The 17,598-nt window shown below is 42.5% G+C and overlaps 1 protein-coding gene across 1 annotated transcript in view; it reads left to right on the top strand.

Moving 5' to 3' along the window:
- Window positions 1–1,010: 1,010 nt before the first annotated feature.
- srrm3 (serine/arginine repetitive matrix 3) overlaps window positions 1,011–17,598 on the top strand; it is a gene marked incomplete at its 5' end in the record, with an annotated part of 36,467 nt that continues 19,879 nt past the window's right edge. The window contains 2 exons of the mRNA XM_083926641.1: window positions 1,011–1,306; window positions 11,415–11,516. Of these exons, the coding sequence (XP_083782767.1) occupies window positions 1,011–1,306; window positions 11,415–11,516 (398 nt within the window). The remainder of the gene's footprint in view (window positions 1,307–11,414; window positions 11,517–17,598) is intronic.

Genomic DNA, 17,598 nt, shown 5'->3' with positions numbered 1-17,598 from the left:
AACGGAAATGGTTGAGTGAGTCAAAAACAAAGAATGCATTCAGCCTTGATACAGGAACATCAAGTCAAGTTATATTAAAGACAAATCCATACTTTCCATATTCTTCTCTGTCTGCTGTTTCGTTACTTCTCCCACTCTTCATGTCCTTAAGCCGCTTAGTGTCTTCCACCCTTATCTTCCTTTGCCGTTCATACTGCATGCATGGTATATGACCTTGGTTTACAGTTTCATTTGGTCCAGGAGACAAGAGGGTTTTAAAGTGGAATTTAACTCTCACTCTCTTCCCCCTGACCTGCTTCTAGGCCCTACTGGGCTGTTGACTCATGGAGCAGAAGTTGCTGCCAGCGCTGTCGCTGGCAATGTGTGTCTAAATGTACTGCAAGTGTAAGTGTGTGTGTGTGTGTGTGTGTGTGTGTGTGTGTGTGTGTGTGTGTGTGTGTGTGTGTGTGTGTGTGTGTGTGTGTGTGTGTGTGTGTGTGTGTGTGTGTGTGTGTGTGTGTGTGTGTGTGTGTGTGTGTGTGTGTGTGTGTGCGCATGTGTACAGCATGTTGATGTGTGTGTGTTTGGGGTACTGCTTAGTTCAGGCAGCAATGCTGTAGCCTGTCCAGAGGTATTAACATCTCAGCTTACTGTTTAGTGTTTTCGGCTTACTGTCCATCTAAATATGTTGTTGTACAGACAAGATGTGGGTTTGTATGTGAAATGATCAGTTGGCACCTCTGTGGTTGACCAACAGGGGTTCGGCAGCGTTAAAGGGTTCTTCGAGGAGCTCTACACAGTCTCCAAAGCCAAGAATATCTTAATTTTGTATTTTACCAAATGTATGTGTCACTCTCAGCTCCATTAACAGTGCATAGAATTCAGTAATAAAGTAAACAGCCAAAATCCTCCCAGTGAGGCTACATGGAAAGATTGGATGTTAAATCACTAACATGAAATGAGACTGTCTAAGACTGCCAAAATCTGACAGTTTCTCTCCATCATCTGTGTCTCCACAGAGTTCAGTAGTCATGTATGATGCGGCGAGGGTTCCATCTCCTAAGGATGGTGCAAATGGGATGGCCCAGCCCGTGGCCCCCGGAGCAGGAGCAGGAGCAGGAACGGCAGCAGGATCAGAAGTGCTGACGCCGACTGCTGTCCTACAAACTAAAACTGAGGAGGGGCCACCAGCTACAGAGGAGGTGGAGGAGCCCAAAGCAGAGCCCGTCCTGGTGAAAAAGCCCCACAGAGAGATTCTGGACCATGAGAGGAAGAGGAGGGTAGAGCTCAAATGTATGGAGCTCCAGGAGATGATGGAGGAGCAGGGGTAAGTACACAACATGAGCAACCATTGACAATAATACCATGAGTCTCACGCAAGAAGCACTTCTACAGTACGTCAAAGCTCTACTTTTTATTGACAATGTATCAAATGACAGTGTGAAAGGGGTCGCTTGTATTGACGAACCTTATTTTTAGCATATTAACCGTTCACATTATTTATATATATATACATAAGCACAATGTGCTTTACATAAAAAATAATGTCTAATAATAAAACAAATGCAAATAATCATTTACAAAATATACAAATGCCAGAATATACAACACACACACATGTTCAGATACACCCTCAAACCCCTGTTTTCAAAAACGGTCTTTAAGCAGGTCTGTGTCCAGGGGATACTCCTGTAACACCCCTACTAACTCTGCTTTTTGTAGCATCTAACAAGGATCCAAACCTTTTCTCCATTGTTTCTGTCACAGTATGGCACAGATGACACAGTGTTGGCAGCTGTAAAGACACAAATTGTTTCAAGTTCCCTAATATGACACTGTTACGTCTGTTAGGTTTTAGTCTGCTGATTTCTGACAGTGAGACTTGAAGTGTAAAGTATTTCTTTTGAATCTTTAGTGACATTTTTGTGAAGGAAACTCGCCCACAAACGGAGCAGAGTGGCTAGTCTCCTATAGCAATTTGGAGCCAACGATTATGCTGATGATCCAATCTCATGAATGGACAGCTACTCATGCAGAGTTGGCATTCATTAAGCAAGATTATAACTAGCAACTGATTAAGACTCGTGTGTGTGTGTGTATGTATGTGAGTGTGCGCCCAGTTAAGTGATTTCAATCAAAAGACATAATGCAAAAATGTTCTTGCATGAACAAGCCCAATATGTGTTAAGCACAAAAACTCACCAAGCGAGTAAGCACTTGTTCTGATGTCAAGTGACATTACCGTTTTCAGTGAAACAGCAGTTGACAATCTGTTCTTTATAATCGGGTTATTAAGGAACTAGTCGGAGTGCAAGCCTTGAATGCTTTCCCTGTGTAGTAGAGTGCTTGACGTTGACAGTTATGTACCTTTAGGGGAGCGTAGTTCACACGCTGCTCCAAATCCAATACATTCTAAATCTGTTACCTGACAAAAGTCATTTTCATCGTAATATTAGAAGAAGAAGAAGAAGAAAAAACAACCCTCTGCGGGGTGAGTAGTAGACATAAACAGATGTGTTTTTGCAAGGAGATGGCATATAGCAGCTGTGTTTGTTGAACGTGCCATTTTTAGCAGCATGCTATGGAAATGAGATGGGATAATCAAGAGTTGTGGTATCTGGCATCTATTATGACCAATAATGTCATCGTTTTTATTTCCTTTAAAAGCATTCTTGCGTGACGATAATTTTGTGGTGGAGAGAAAGGTGTGGAATAAATCTGCCACGAATTAAACTAATCAGAGAGGGATGCTCCGATCCTGGAGCTGACTGTTTCCTGGAATAAGGAACAGTTCCATATTAGCTGAAGGACTCTACAGGGACCATTTTGGCAGAGACCAGGGTGCTTCCTGCTTGGCCAGCTGCCCCATTTAACATTATTGGCAATGTTCAAAATCAGCAAGCCAGTGAAGGACCCTGTCCTTGTCACTGTTCTAGTGGGCCCTGCTTGCTGTTGGGGCCTGTGGAGAAGCATAGAGGTGGTGAAGAGTCTCACTGGTGGTTAAAATAAAAACTATATGTGTGCTGGGATTCTGCATTGTCCCCAGGCTAAATGTAGGAGTTAGTTGTCACAAGAACCACTGTGTGCTGAGGATTGGGTCCTTTAGAAACAACTTTTTTAAAAATGCACGAACTTCCCATGGTAAAAAAATAGGACTGCATGATTATTATTTAACACCATTATTCATTGATTTTAGTTACAAAATATTTGATTGCACATTTAAATAAACAGAGCACTGCTACATTTCTCTAATGTACAAATCTTTGCGTCGTAAACAATCTCCCAATGTAAGTCATGTTCTTATTCACAGTGAATCTCATAGAAGCAAATATAAATGACAGTGGACCCCATACTTATTTGACAGGGCTTTTTATTCTCTGGATTAAAGCTTTCAAATATAATTTATTCATGGGTGTGTAGCTTCGTAAATTAGTACAATGGCATGCTCTTAGCAGGTGGGAGGAACAAATCCTGGCAATCCCTAAAACCAATATTGCACCATGTAGCTTCATCATACATTGCAGCAATGACACACATTTTACCTCACAGATGAAAGCAACACACAAACATGGAGTTTCATGTGTCAGCGGCCTATTTTGATTCATAACCTTGTTATCTTATGCCACAGATTCAACGTTACTCATCCTTGGTGTTGTTGCATATTTGCAGCCGACACTTGAACTTTATATTAATTGCCTTATCCTCAAGCAGTGGTTATTACCGAGGTTGCCATAGAGACAATCATCGCGAAACACGGGCCACTCCAGCGTAGCCTGTTTCATTAGCATGTGTGTCCTGCAGCACAAAGTTAGCAAGAGCTCAATGAACGCTAAGGGCCATGAAAATTGTCGGGACTGCAGTTGGTCCTAATTCACCATCATAAGGCTTCCCTCAGGCTGAACTGCACACAAACACACACACACACACACACACACACACACACACACGCACGCGCACACACACACACACACACGTACACACACGTACACACACATACACTGCTGCTTGAATAACCACGGCTCCCAGGCAAACTCCCGGCTAGCTGAGACTATAATTAATGACGAGCTCTGTGATCCTGTGTCAGTATGGAGAAATTCACTTTCCCACTGATACCATGTGGCATTTTATTCACAGACATTTGTCATTAACATAAAGCCACCTAATCCATGATATATTAATGGAGGGGGATTTAATTGAATGAAGGGCAAGATAATTATTGGGGGTTTTCTTTCGGTCAAGGCTAGATACAAGAGGTGACAGGCATAAACCTGGATGTCGGTACGTGCTGTTTTGTCTTTCCCACTGCTGCTTGTGCCATGTTATAATGCATTGAGATGAATTAAATCAATGCTCCTGTGGGGGGCTTGAGATGGTAGAGATGGATTAGACTTTTCTTCCACTAATTTTTCTAGCCGCCCCTCCTTCCCTGAGCGTGACTGGGCCTGTCAGGCAGCAGGGCCTCGTTAAGACTGCGGGGTAATGGTGGAGCTACGACAGATTGCTGTAACTGCAAGAGAACTGCTGGACTTTATAAAAAAAAAAAAGGGGGGGGGGGGCACTTCAGCCATCTGTCAAGTCATCCCCTGCCTGGGTAGTTGCTCCTGGTTTGAGAGCGATGTAAAAAAAAAATAATTCTGATGTCTAATGGAACAGTGGCAGGCAGCAGCTCGGCTAATGATGACAGAATACAAGGAGACCAGACAACCGCGCTGACCAGCTCCACTACCACGTCAGGCTGCACGAGCTCGCCTGGCAGACAGTTGCACTTGAAGGACAGTGACCACTCAGCTGAGTGTTAAAGCTCTGGACGGACTCGAGTCATCTTGTTAAGCTATAATAAACGGAGAATCTCATTTGCCAGCTTGGCTCGGCACAGCTCCCTTTGCCTTTCCAATTTCTAATGTTCCTCTTTAAATGAGAGAGTATGAGTGCATGTGTGCAGGATTAAGGGATAGAGCGGGGGATGAAACACAGGGATAGAGAGGGTGAGCAATGCCAGGCATTAGATACAATTAAAATGGTGGCTGGGGTTTGTTTTCATTTGTTGTGGATATAAGCCAGCAGGCTCAGACTCTGCGTCACCCCTGAGTCCCCGTCCTGACTGAGGTCTCGGTGAAGGATTAGGCTGCGGGGCAGGTTGGATGTCTGCCTCCTTCTCTAACACTGACACTCCCCTTCCTTTACACAAAGCCCAACCCTATCCAGCAATGCTCTTTTCCAGAGAGAAGACCAGGATAAATAGTCTGTCATGAGTGATGGCCTCACCCTGGGAGCCAATTAGACTGGCTCAGCAATTAAAAGTGTCTGTTCATTTGGCAATCCAAGGCCCGGCAGCATCCCCCCGTCATTTGTGCACTGAGTGCACTGCCGCTGCAGGGAACATTGCCCTTTAATGCATATTAGATGTGCTATAGGTTATCTGTTAGAGTAGCTCTTGGAGGAGATGGTACAGTACGTAACTGAAGCACCATGAACAACATCCTGTCGTCTTTCCATCCGAAAACACTGCATGTACTGAATGTCTCAACCAGTGCTGAGTGTCTACCTTTAAGCAGGTTTTGCTCCCTTATGATAACACAGTTCATTGCATGATTTAAAGCTCAATGTCTGCTCTGCATGCAAGGGTGCAGATTCTATTTCAGGGGTGTTTTTCCACACTAATTGCAGCCAAATAATTGTGCACAATTTGAACTCCTGCGGTGTCTGAGGCCTTTTCCAACTCTCTAATGAGCACTCTTCACAGGGCTTCACTCACCCTTCACATTAAACACATACACCCATATATACACCTAAGCAATGCAGGCACACACGGACACACACACCAGAGAGGCGTGTGTATGCTTGGTCTTCTTCTTATGCATGCATGTGTTCCACCAATAGTGAGAGCTTTTTAAATACTGTTGTGGAATTCAGTCAATGTGGGTCAATCAAGAAAGATGAAGAAACAATAAGATCGGCTTTCTACCTGGAGTTTATTTCCTAATCATTTCCTTGCAAGGAAATTCAAGACGCCTGCACAAACGGCTCCCGCCAGGAAGAGTGCCCTGAAGGTCAGGTTCTGTAGAGTTTAAATACAGATAGCACAAACAGCCCAGCTGGCATGCCGTTTACAGCAACGTATCAGAGCACAAGTGCGACTTGTCCTGTGTTTTGGGTTACACAGAGTCATAATTATAGTCATAATTATACATTTCAAACCCACTTGTATAGGATAAAGGGAAGTATCTTCACAAGATGTACAGGGCTGTACATTGCAAGTAAAGATAAAGAAAAACTTCTGCATCACAAGGAGATAAAGAATGTGTTTTGTCCCCTACCATGTTAAAAACCAACCCAAAACATGATAATTGTAATTCCCGTCACAATACAAGATAGCAGATATTACTTCTTCTGCTTAAGGCCAAACAATTTGATGTGTGTTTTCTATCTGTTGTTTTAAAGCTGAGTAGAGTGGTGTAGCCTGGCACAAGGAAAAAAGATGCGACAAAAAACAAAGATGCATAACTGCAATTTGTGTTTGTGCAGCTTAATACAAAGACAGAACCGTCTACAGTAAAGAGACAGACAGCAAAGAGGTTTTCTGTAGTAGTCAGGAGCTAAATTGCAGCATTTAGGCGCTACTGCTGTAATATTGCTTTAATAACATCTGCAGTGACACTTCTCGAATTGCTAGAGATGTGAGTAGCTTGGATCTTATTAAGAGAGCTGCTCTCAGAGCCTCCAAGGCCAGAGCAAATAACTATCTCTGCACTGATGGAGGTTTTCCTGCAAGCCAAAGCCTGTGTCATAAGACGATAAGCCTGTGTCCTATACGACTGAAAATTGGAGGGAAATCATCTTGGGGAGAATGACCCATTTTATACACTGTCTCTTCAGGGGACAATGAAGAGCCAATATAGCAGCTCCTGGACAAAAAAGGGCTTCAAATTGTGTTGTTACAGGCGGTATTAGAGAAGATGAGCAATCAGAAAGTGGCAGTGGCAGATTGTGCTGCTCCAGCCATTGATCTGCTTACACCGTGGGGGAGGTGAAAAGGGCAGCTTTATATAGTGAAAGAAAAGGTGCACTCTTGCTTTGCTGCTCTGTCTGTCTGGTCTATCTAGTACCTGTTATCTAACCAGAAACTATATGACTGTGGAGAGCATCAATTGAAAATCCTCTCCACTTGAGAGTTAAACTATTTCGCTGTTGCTCGGTACGTCGTTTTAACTCAACCTCTGAAATAGAAATGTGGGGGTGTTCGGGTTTGCCTTCCCATGTTCCCAGCATCATTCAATCTCACTAACTACATTGGCATCACATTGCCTCTGTACTCTTTGCAGCAGGATTGATGACTGCAGAGTTTCATAGGTGCACAGCAGTGCCTGGGGACAAATTGTGGTGGAAAAAGGCTCTTCAGACATCACTGGCAGTCAGAGCGGGCTCACACACACAAACGCACAGCAAACATGCAGGCCCGTCCTCTTCAAATCGATGAGTGTCAGCGTAAGGATGGTCTCTGGTCCACAACTATTCATTTTCCAGGATCGTGAGTTAATAGGGGGAATCTGTGGGTGCTCGGAGCTGTCTAATTACTCCAATCAATTTCTTTAATCGTGGTGATTTTTCATGGCCGGGGTGGCGGGGAGCCCCTCGCTCTGATCGATGTGCCCTGTCTCTCTCTGCCAAAATCACTGGGACTTTGCTGCTGTCGGCAGCGGGTCTGGGCTAAATGGCTTTCATTTGGCCCCACTTGGCTAACTCTGGCCTCCGAACAGTCCTACCTCATACACACACATGAACATACACAGGTGCCATGCTCAGATTTACATTCATTTCAGTTTGAATTCGGTGTTACCCAGCCTTGCTGAGAATGACCGCTCCAATCAGCTTCTGCTCTGCGTTGGGGCAGAACAGATGGTGTGTGTGGGAGGAAGCAGCTACCTTTACAGCTGTAAGAGGTGCTAATTAAATGTGCAGAGGAGAGATGTGTTGTTTCAGTGTGCTCATCCCAATAACTGCTGACAAATATCCAATATGTGGCCATCAATTTTAATAAGTCTTAGTCTTTAGACAAAAATGCTTTTCTACTGTCATTTTTAGTCATTTTTATCCTTCATACTTCTAGTATACGACAACTCAAACTGTCTTAGTCCAGTATTAGTCATTACATTTTCAACTTTAAATCATTACTTTTATTAAAAATGTTTTCTCTCTTAATCTTGTCAGCTATTTTTTGATTTTGTCTTATTCCTGTGTTAAATGTCATTTCACATTATATTAAGCATTTCAGTTAATCTAGTCCAGCCAAAATCAAAAGATTTTTCACTGGTTGAATGATTAAGAATGCAGCTTTGCAATTACTCTGAGTCCTCTTGACTTTGCTCATTATTGACGCATGGTTCAGTCGCACACATCTGACCCCTTATGAGAGCCAAACCTCCCGAATCCGACCTGCATACCGCAAACTTTATGCATTATAACTGCACATTTGAGCACTGAGGACTGAGAAGGACTGAGTTGTTGTTGGACATATTTTGTCATAATTATCGTTAATGAAATGAACACCGATGGCCATTTACACAGATTGATTTGGACCTCAATATTTTATTCTTAAATATGATTCAAAAGTTTGGTGATCATGTAATAAAGAGTTTTTAGTCTTCTTTCCTCAGACTTCTTTTTAGGTTTTTATCTGTGCAGGTGAAGCCGCACAACGTTCACCAGGTTCCTGCAGGCTTTCAGGAGCTGTGGGGGATTCTCCTGGCTCAAACCTCTAAACCTCAGACTCATTGTTAAAGCAGCGCCACTGCTGGGAAGACAATATCTGGCTTTGGTCAGTGAGCTAGACCCATCAAAAAAGAAAAAAACGATTTTGCTGTGCTTCACGCTGCAAAGCTGTGCAGAACTTCAGAATCGAGCAATTTGATGGAGGAGGAGAGAGAGGACAGAGAGGAGGAAATTCTGAAGGTCATATGTCAACAGGGGCTTTAGCTTCCCAAGCTCCGACCCCTCTTTTCTTGCTTTAGCCGGAGTGTCAACAGAGGTATCTGCTGGCGCTAACATCTTCACCATCATCAGCATTCAGCACGATGTGAAGGAGAAAGCCGTACGGGCAATGCATCTGTTTGAGCAGAGTGCATTCAGGCAGCGTCCTTTCTGAGCCTTCTCACCCTTTCACTTATTGTACATCCTTTCTTGATACACAATAGACAGCTGCAAGCATGAGGGGACTGCTCTAGAGTTATTGTGAAGCGGCTAACGTGTGACTATGGCTCCTGCGATGTGCATGGCAAGCCATGAATATAAAGTGTGTGTTCGTGGCCTCCATTGTGCTGAGTTGACAGCTACTGGGCTGAGAGATTGTCGTACAGCGGGACCTTATGGTGCTGTCACAGCGGCTGGCTTTTGGGCCATCTTCCAGCTATTTCAGCCCTCCATCGCACTTCTCCTAATCTCATTCTCCGCACCACCAATGCGCTGATAGCACTAAACTCAGAATACATGGTATTTGGCTGCTATATTTAATCTGAGAACAACAAACACTCTTCAGACTAATGCCATTTCCACGCTGAAATGAGCCACTGGCTGATTTAAAATCCAGTTTGTAAAATTGGTGCTGCCATGAGCCCCCCGCTCAGAAGAGAGAGAGAGAGAATCTGTTCTGCCAAGTAAGAATCTGTGTTTCAGCACTGAGTGATGGATAGCTCCCCTGTACTCTCACTTATTGCAAGTGGAGCTCACATGCCAGATGTTATCACCTATTAAACAAGAAAATAAACTGCAAGCCCCCACATACTTCTGTTTTTCATAGTGGGAGTCAGGTACCTTAGTTCCAACTCAATGGACAAATCTTAATGCTAGAGCAGGGTTTTAAAAAAAAAACAGGAAGTATAATTTTGCCGTGCAGACACGTCTTGCCATGTTTATTAGCTTTTATTTGTTTACATTTTGGAAAATTGGCACTGTTAAAGGAATACTTAACCCTCAAAATGGTGGTTTGTTACTCACTGAGTGTTGCCCTTAAACAGATGCTTTTGTTGCAGGCCTCCACAGTGAATGGAGAAAGTCTCGATGCAGTAAAAAATGCATGTTAGTGCATGCGGCCTTGATAAAAGATGCTACCAAAGACGTTATATCGTCATATCAGTATGTTAAGACTCGAAGAGATGATGAGTTCTAAGACTTTGTTGTTTTTTTGTATAACCAATTTAAAATGTCTAAAGTGGATAATTAGTGAATCTCTATGTGAACATGCTGCTTCATGCCAGGCACCCTTCATAAATGCTTCTTGGTGGTGTACTTAATATGAACACTACAGTATAATATTAATGTTGGAGACTTCCAGTCAGTCTAACTCTGTGAAGTCGTTCTCCTGGCTACACTTTCACGGCTGTATTCATTCTCTCGCCCTCCCTCCTACGTCTTCTTCTCCCTTCATGTTTATCTGCCTCTGTAGCTCATTACACCCCATTACCACAGCCAGAGCACAATGTGGAGATGGTGTGAATACACCAAGAGATCTGCTCGGTGTACAGTGCATTAAAGAGGCCACGATCTGTCAAGTTTACAGACATGCATAACTCCCCTGTCTGTGGAATAACACAGGACAGAAGCTACTTCACTGGGGCTGTCGCACTTGTTCAGACGGGCTGGATGAATTATTTCTGTCCCCCTCACAGAGCTGGCAGCGGATACAGTCTCACAGCGGCAGGCTTGTGGTCAGAGGACATTATTTGTGTTATTCACAAACTGGGAGGATGTAGCCTAAGGCTGTACGCATGAAATATTTCAAGTTTGATTCATTCATTATCTACTGCACCAAATAATGTCACAGTGAAATTAAAATCTAAGTGATCGTTTTGATGTCTTTCTGTTGCACCCACTGACAGACACAATATATCTGAAATGAAATAATAAATACAAAAATATAAATACAAATCTACAGACAGTAATTGCTTTCCCGCAGCAGCAGCCTGCAGTATTCTGTCTGTCAGCTTGTTGAAAGCGGCCCCACAGTTACTCTGAACTCAGCGCTTTACTTACAGAATTAAACATGACATGCAGTCCGGGTCTGAACAAGGAACCCGCCGGGGCTGGGAGAGGTTGACAGTAAGTCATCAGAATATACAGCATTCGGCTGAGTGTCATTGTTGATTAGGAAACGGTCAGAGGGCGCTCTTTGCCATTTGTTGGACTTGTGATAGCTGGGGGTGACGTGGCTCTGATACAGGCATGCAGCAGTTATGACGGATGACAATTAGCTTCCCTGGTGCCCCTGCTGCATTCAGTGCTCTTATTAACAGCTGCTGCTTATGTTTGCTGTGTGCTTATAGTTAACTTTTATCCTTGTGCTCACCACTCAGCCAAGTAGTCACAACTGCAGAGTGCTGATGAATCTGTGTGCTTGTGTGTGCCTACAGTACTAACTGTTGTGTCTTTATGTCCTTCCTCAGGTACACAGAAGAAGAGATTCGACAGAAAGTGAGCACATTCAGACAGATGCTGATGGACAAGGAGGGCGTTATCACCAGAGAGGGTTCACATACACAACCAGTGTAAGTTACTGTGTATACACCATATGTGTGTGTGTGTGTGTGTGTGTGTGTGTGTGTGTGTGTGTGTGTGTGTGTGTGTGTGTGTGTGTGTGTGTGTGTGTGTGTGTGTGTGTGTGTGTGTGTGTGTGTGTGTGTGTGTGTGTGTGTGTGTGTGTGTGTGTGTGTGTGTGTGTGTGTGTGTGTGTGTGTGTGTGTGTGTGTGTGTGTGTGTGTGATGTGTGTGATAAGTGCATAGGGGTGTAATGCAAAGCTACTGACTGTTTCTGCATCTTTTTACATGACAAAACTATCTGTTTTCAGCAGTGGTGGAAGAAGTTCTCCAATATTTCAATTAAGTACAAAAGTATAGGCATCAAATAATAATTAGGGATGCACAATGTATATCATTACAGTTAAAGTATCAGTCTAATGATAATAATAAAATATATATTATGATGTAGTATTCTGATAATGAAATTACAGCAGCAGCATCTACACGTTCATACAGTTTGTGATGAAATAACAAAGTTAGACCACGATCCGCCAATAAATATTTATTGAATAACACTGAATGTCTGATTTAATAGATTATGTCTAAGCACGGTTTGGATTGCTAAGCAAAATGCTCTATAAAAGCCAAGTACAGTGTGTTAGTGAAGTTTTTACTTAACTGGAAGAAATAAATGACCATTGTGGAGAGTCAGAGCTGTTCTTTGTTTAAGTTAATAATGGTGATGTCAGTTAGATTTGGTAAGGACAGAGCTATGGAATTTAAAATCATCTATTTGTGCTCACTACGTCTGAGCCTTTGTCACCCTCACATGTATATTCACTACAGGGAATAAACTTCTTTTTAAAATACAACAATGTGAAATTACCGGTTATCTCATTAGAATTAGCCATGAAAAGCAGTCATTAGTTATCAGTTTCAGCTGAAAAACAAAATCCATGTTGTGCATCCCGTATAATAATGTAAAAATGTATACATTAAAAATATAAAATATAAGATATATAGTCCAAATAAAAGTTACAACTCTTTATTGCCTGAGTTGAAATCAATCTTAGAAATAGAACAGGAGGATACAATACAGTACATACACTGGGCTAGTGATAGACCGACACATCAGCCGATGCTAGCTGCTGCGTTCGCCCATAGTTTTTTCCAGCATTATTTACAGACAGGCGTCCAAAGGCAGCGCTGGAGACGCCTTTTTTCAGTTTAATAAATATTCCTTTTTTTTTATTTAGACTGGTAACATTTGTTATCATCATTGTGTCGTTTTTATGAAGCAAATTAAGGGAGCAAAAGTAGTATCAGCTCCAAATATCAGATCCAAGGCTGATGAAAAGAAAATCGTTATCGGCATCTGCCCCAAAAAATCCATAAAGGTCGATCCCTACACTGGGCTATATTTCACAATTTTCTTTAGAAAAAACAAAGGTTGTGCATGCAATGGGAGGAGGAAGAGGCCAAGAAGAAAATAAAGCTCAGTAAATGAAAGTTCAAGGCTTCATGAGGATCATGGTAAAAATAACCCACAACATCAGTCAGGCTTCATGCTGCTCGGCACAACCGGATGAAAAGTTTTTAAGGTTAAATCAGGAGAATGTCTGAACATAAGACCTATCTACATGTCCATCTGTTTACATTCTGTCACATCTACATTGTGTAAAGTCCTGCTGCTTTAGCTACTAGCAGTTTCTGTTCACACTGTACAGAAAACAATGATTTGGAATATATTGATGCAAAGGAACAAGAGTGAATCTGGAGCACTTTCATTCTAAACAGCGTATTCATTTAAACTCTTGTGTGCATCCATGGCTAATCACCTTGCCTGCTTTTGTCTCTCGTTTGTTTTCTTTTTCTTCAGCTCATTTATTAGGAAACCCAAAGAGTTTTTTTTATCCTCGATGATAAATTAATTATAGTAAATGAATCTAATTGACGGCTATAAATATCAAATGCAAGCAGAAATTGATTTTGAAAAGAGTTTATGAGAAATGGCCTGCCAGTCTTATCATATCTTCAGGCAGTCGGATCCAAAAAATATGGGCCCTAATTGCAAAAGTGCAATAAATTTTCATTTGAATCTTTGGCTTTTGACTGAAAAGTCCTCTCTCTCTGAACACACAGTGAATGGTTAAACCCTGATGCTTTGGAGATAATCAGGAACTGTTTAAAGTCTATTGTAAACTCTGCTGGAAGTCGATGAGGCAGAGATTGGCATGATAATTGTCTGTTTGTTTAGCACTAAGCCTCGCTCTAGCTTCGAGCATGAGGCGGCAGGGAGAGTGTCTCCTCTGAGACTAGCATAGATGGGAATAAAGGAATCAAAATAAATGGTTCCGTGTGCATTTTTCCGTCCAGATCGCATGACACTCACACACCGGCCACCGCTTTAATCATGAGAAACAACAACAGCAGGAGGCAGACGTGGCAGCCCTCCTGAGCCCCTCCATCATTCTGTACGTGTGAATCATTGAGAGAGCCAGTGCCGCGGTGGCGACGTGACCCGCTGTCTGTGAACTAATGACTGGTAATGACGCTGATGCTTCCTGTCTCACAGACTAGACTAATGACTCTCCCTCCTCTGTACCTCAGTCGGTGTCTCACATTAAACCAGACCAGGCTGAAAAGAGGAGGAAGGCCGATGGAGGGAGATATGCACAGCAGGACAAATGGAATAAACATATTCTAATCATTTGTGGCCCAGAGAAAGTCAACTATGAGGATGCAGAAATCTTTGTTTGTTTTACTTTTCGCATTAGTTCACTCTCAAGGGCACTTCTGCGTCAGGTCAATTTGGGATTTCAGAGCTTGACTCAAATTCTGCAACTTTCCCTCTCCAGAAAGGCCTTGATGTGGAAAATTGAAGAAGGCTGTAATTTGCAGGGTTGTTATCCCCTCACTCCCCCTCGTACTCAACACTCTCCCCCAGGCGCTCTCTCACTCACACTCTCTCTCTCTCTCACTCTCACACACACACACACAAACACACACACACACACACACACACAAGTAATCCACGTCCTCTGTGAAGTGCCTTAATCAACCCATGGGTTGGCCTCGGGGTAAAATTGGGCTATCGGCCCCCTGATACTCACTGCCAACAGCAATAGGCAATCAACAATCCCCCACATTAAAAGGTAATGTGGTCTGGGACCCTCAGATCAGTTAACATTGGGTCACAAGGACCAAAGCCACAGCACAGACATGCTAGTGATCTCATATTGATGGCGAGATTGTGTCACTGCTCTCTTTGGGTCCTGGTTAGTTTCTTATTAACAGTGCCAGTGGCATGGCTCTGGGGCGGTCAGTCTGTCGGTGGTTTGGTCGACCACTTTGGTCCAGACTGAAATGTAGTTAATCTGTACGAGGACATGAATCTGCGATCCTCTGGTTCCCAAGCCAAATCCCCAGAGTCACTGCTGCCCCACACCCACTCAGGTTCTCTTCAGGATGAATTGTAATAACTTTGGTGATCTTCCAAAATTTAATTTAATTTTTACTTTGGTTTATGATCCAATACCTGCACAACTAGTGACATTGCCATCAATCTCAGATGTACTTTCTGTATAGTGCTGATTAGCAAATGTTAGCACGTGAATATGTTAAAATAATGTGGTGAACAGAGTAAACATAATCACAGCCTCACAGAGCCGTTGGCATTTTACCTGCACTGGAATTCAATCATTTGAAATTTCAAAGATGTTAAGAATATATGTGACATGCATGAACAAGTCCGGTTAATATATAATAATCATAATTTATCTTTCAGATCATAATTTCAGTGTGAAGTCTTTGAATGCTGTTAAAAATGTGTAAGAAACCACTTTGAAAGAGAAAACACACACACCTCTGTGTGTGTCCTCCTGTATGCCAGTATCAGTATTCTGTGACCAGTATCAGTTAATCTCATCATAATGGAGACATAGAGAAATACATGTAGATATATACAGTAAATATAGAAAATAGACTGGTAGATAATAGCTAAATGAAAGGAAGCGCCATCACTACCTCAAAAGTACTGCTGCCTTCAGTGTGTTTTACTTTGCTCAGCTGGCAGGTTTTTGTTCAGATGCCGTCTTTTCCACAGGGACTATTACTATTGACAGGATAGGCCCCTCAGCTGTAGCTTTATACTCTTACACACTAGCAGTAAACAGCCAGCAGTAAGCACGGGCCAGCTAGCTCATAACTCTGTTTACCGATGTCCCACATTGATTTCCTCCAGAATGGATGTGAAAACAGGGCGAGAGAAGGAATGCAGCCTTTAAAGCCTTTCAGAGCCGTTCAGGCTTACACAGCGAGACTGTCCAAACCCAGCCAGATCAATGGGGAAGCTGGCCCTGGGCTTCAAATAGCGATCCAGTATCTGCCGAAATGCCTGAGACTGACATTTCCTCATTAGCTAACAGAAATATGTTTCATTTCAATACAAATGGATCTACTGTTCAACTGTTGTGCGTGTGATATTTAATCTTGGTGCATCCAGAACATCAAGGTTTTTCCCATCATCACAGAATTGATCAGTTCAGCTTAAACCTCCCAGCCCAGTCAATCCTCCATCTTAATATGACCACCATGCAGCTACTAGCTACTAGGTTTGCCCCTACCCTCATACTGAGGAGTAATCAATCCCAACTCCACCTACCTCCTTCCAGACTAACAAACTATAACTCTGCAGCAATGGAAATATATCCAGGCCTTCCATGGCAGAGTGGCTGTCTGAGAGGGGATATGAATGGGCTGCACTACTTTGTGCTGCAGCCCTGAGGAGGTCCTTGGCCGTAGTCCATCACTGCCAGGTCTCAGGGACAGTGGCTGAATTAGGGAACATCTTTCCTTACCAGGGCACCATTAAGCACAGGGACACTAACTCATCTGCCTAACAGGGACGCTATGTTGATCAGGACCAGGCTGGACAGATGTCCCCTTCATCATGGAGCCTGGCATCACTTAAGAGATTAAAGACAGGATGGGGAATTTGATTTATCTCTAATGACTAAGCATGTCACTAGATCATTTCAATGGTGGTTAATTGCTCTTACCTAAGACTAGTGTCCCAGCCCTACAGGGACACTAGTCTTAGGTAGGGCTGGGTGATATGACAGTATATATTGATCATATATGTTTTATTATATAATTTATATTGCAATGTATCAATGTCTATTGCCAGTGGTTAAACTGCATTACAGCTATTTTCATGCCATTAGATGACTCTTTACCTTCTGATTCTAGCACTTTATTTTCATTTAGCACTAAAGATCTTAATATAATGAGAAAATACTCAGTACTTTTCATTTGTCAAGAATTTAATTCACACAAAAGTATACAAAAATAGCCATTAGGTAGTTTCATATAGATTATTTATTAATTTTATTACCAGAAAACATGTTGTATCATAATATACATCTTTATGGAGATATGAAATGACTTTTATCGGGAAAGAAGATTTTTGCCATATTGCCCAGCCCTAGCCTTAGACAAAAACAAATACGGCAAATCTGGCATTTTACTTATTTAAATCAATCTGAAGAATAACACATTATCGTGACAGTAAGCAGATCATGCTTCCCAAATGAATGGTGTTCTAATAAGAAAAATGTAAGCGTTTAACATTTAGTTTGCTAGGGTCTTCATTTTTTGTGATGGATGAATCTTGTATGTGCAGCTTCACTTCAAAAAGCACTGTCCTTTATATCTGATATTTAATATTAGTTTTTATGTTTAATTCTAGCATCATTTGAGAATTCAAATTCAATTTAATATTCCTACTCTCGTGTGAACTGTCTCTCGCCCACACTGCCTACACTTGATTCTGTTTCAAGGGACTATTGTGTTTGCTGCTCAAGTTCAAATTTCCATGAATTTTGTAAAGCAGGTTTACTCATCAGAGCGAGTGCTGCAGAGTGTGTGCAAAGCTCCGACAGACCTATTTGTTCGGAAAGCGCTGTCGTTGTGGAGGGAGGTTATTCTGCTGGTACTTGGCATCCCTGCTGAGCCCAGTGGTGCTCAGCCAATTAAGGGCTTTGTTGCCTCATCTCTTCCTAACTAACCATCAGGCCTGTGCCCTGTTTAAAGCTCCACACACTCTCCTTC

The sequence above is a fragment of the Echiichthys vipera genome, assembly GCF_963691815.1.
Source record: "Echiichthys vipera genome assembly, chromosome: 14".
Classification (NCBI taxonomy): domain Eukaryota; kingdom Metazoa; phylum Chordata; class Actinopteri; order Perciformes; family Trachinidae; genus Echiichthys; species Echiichthys vipera.
This window is presented reverse-complemented; position numbering and strand designations above follow the sequence as displayed.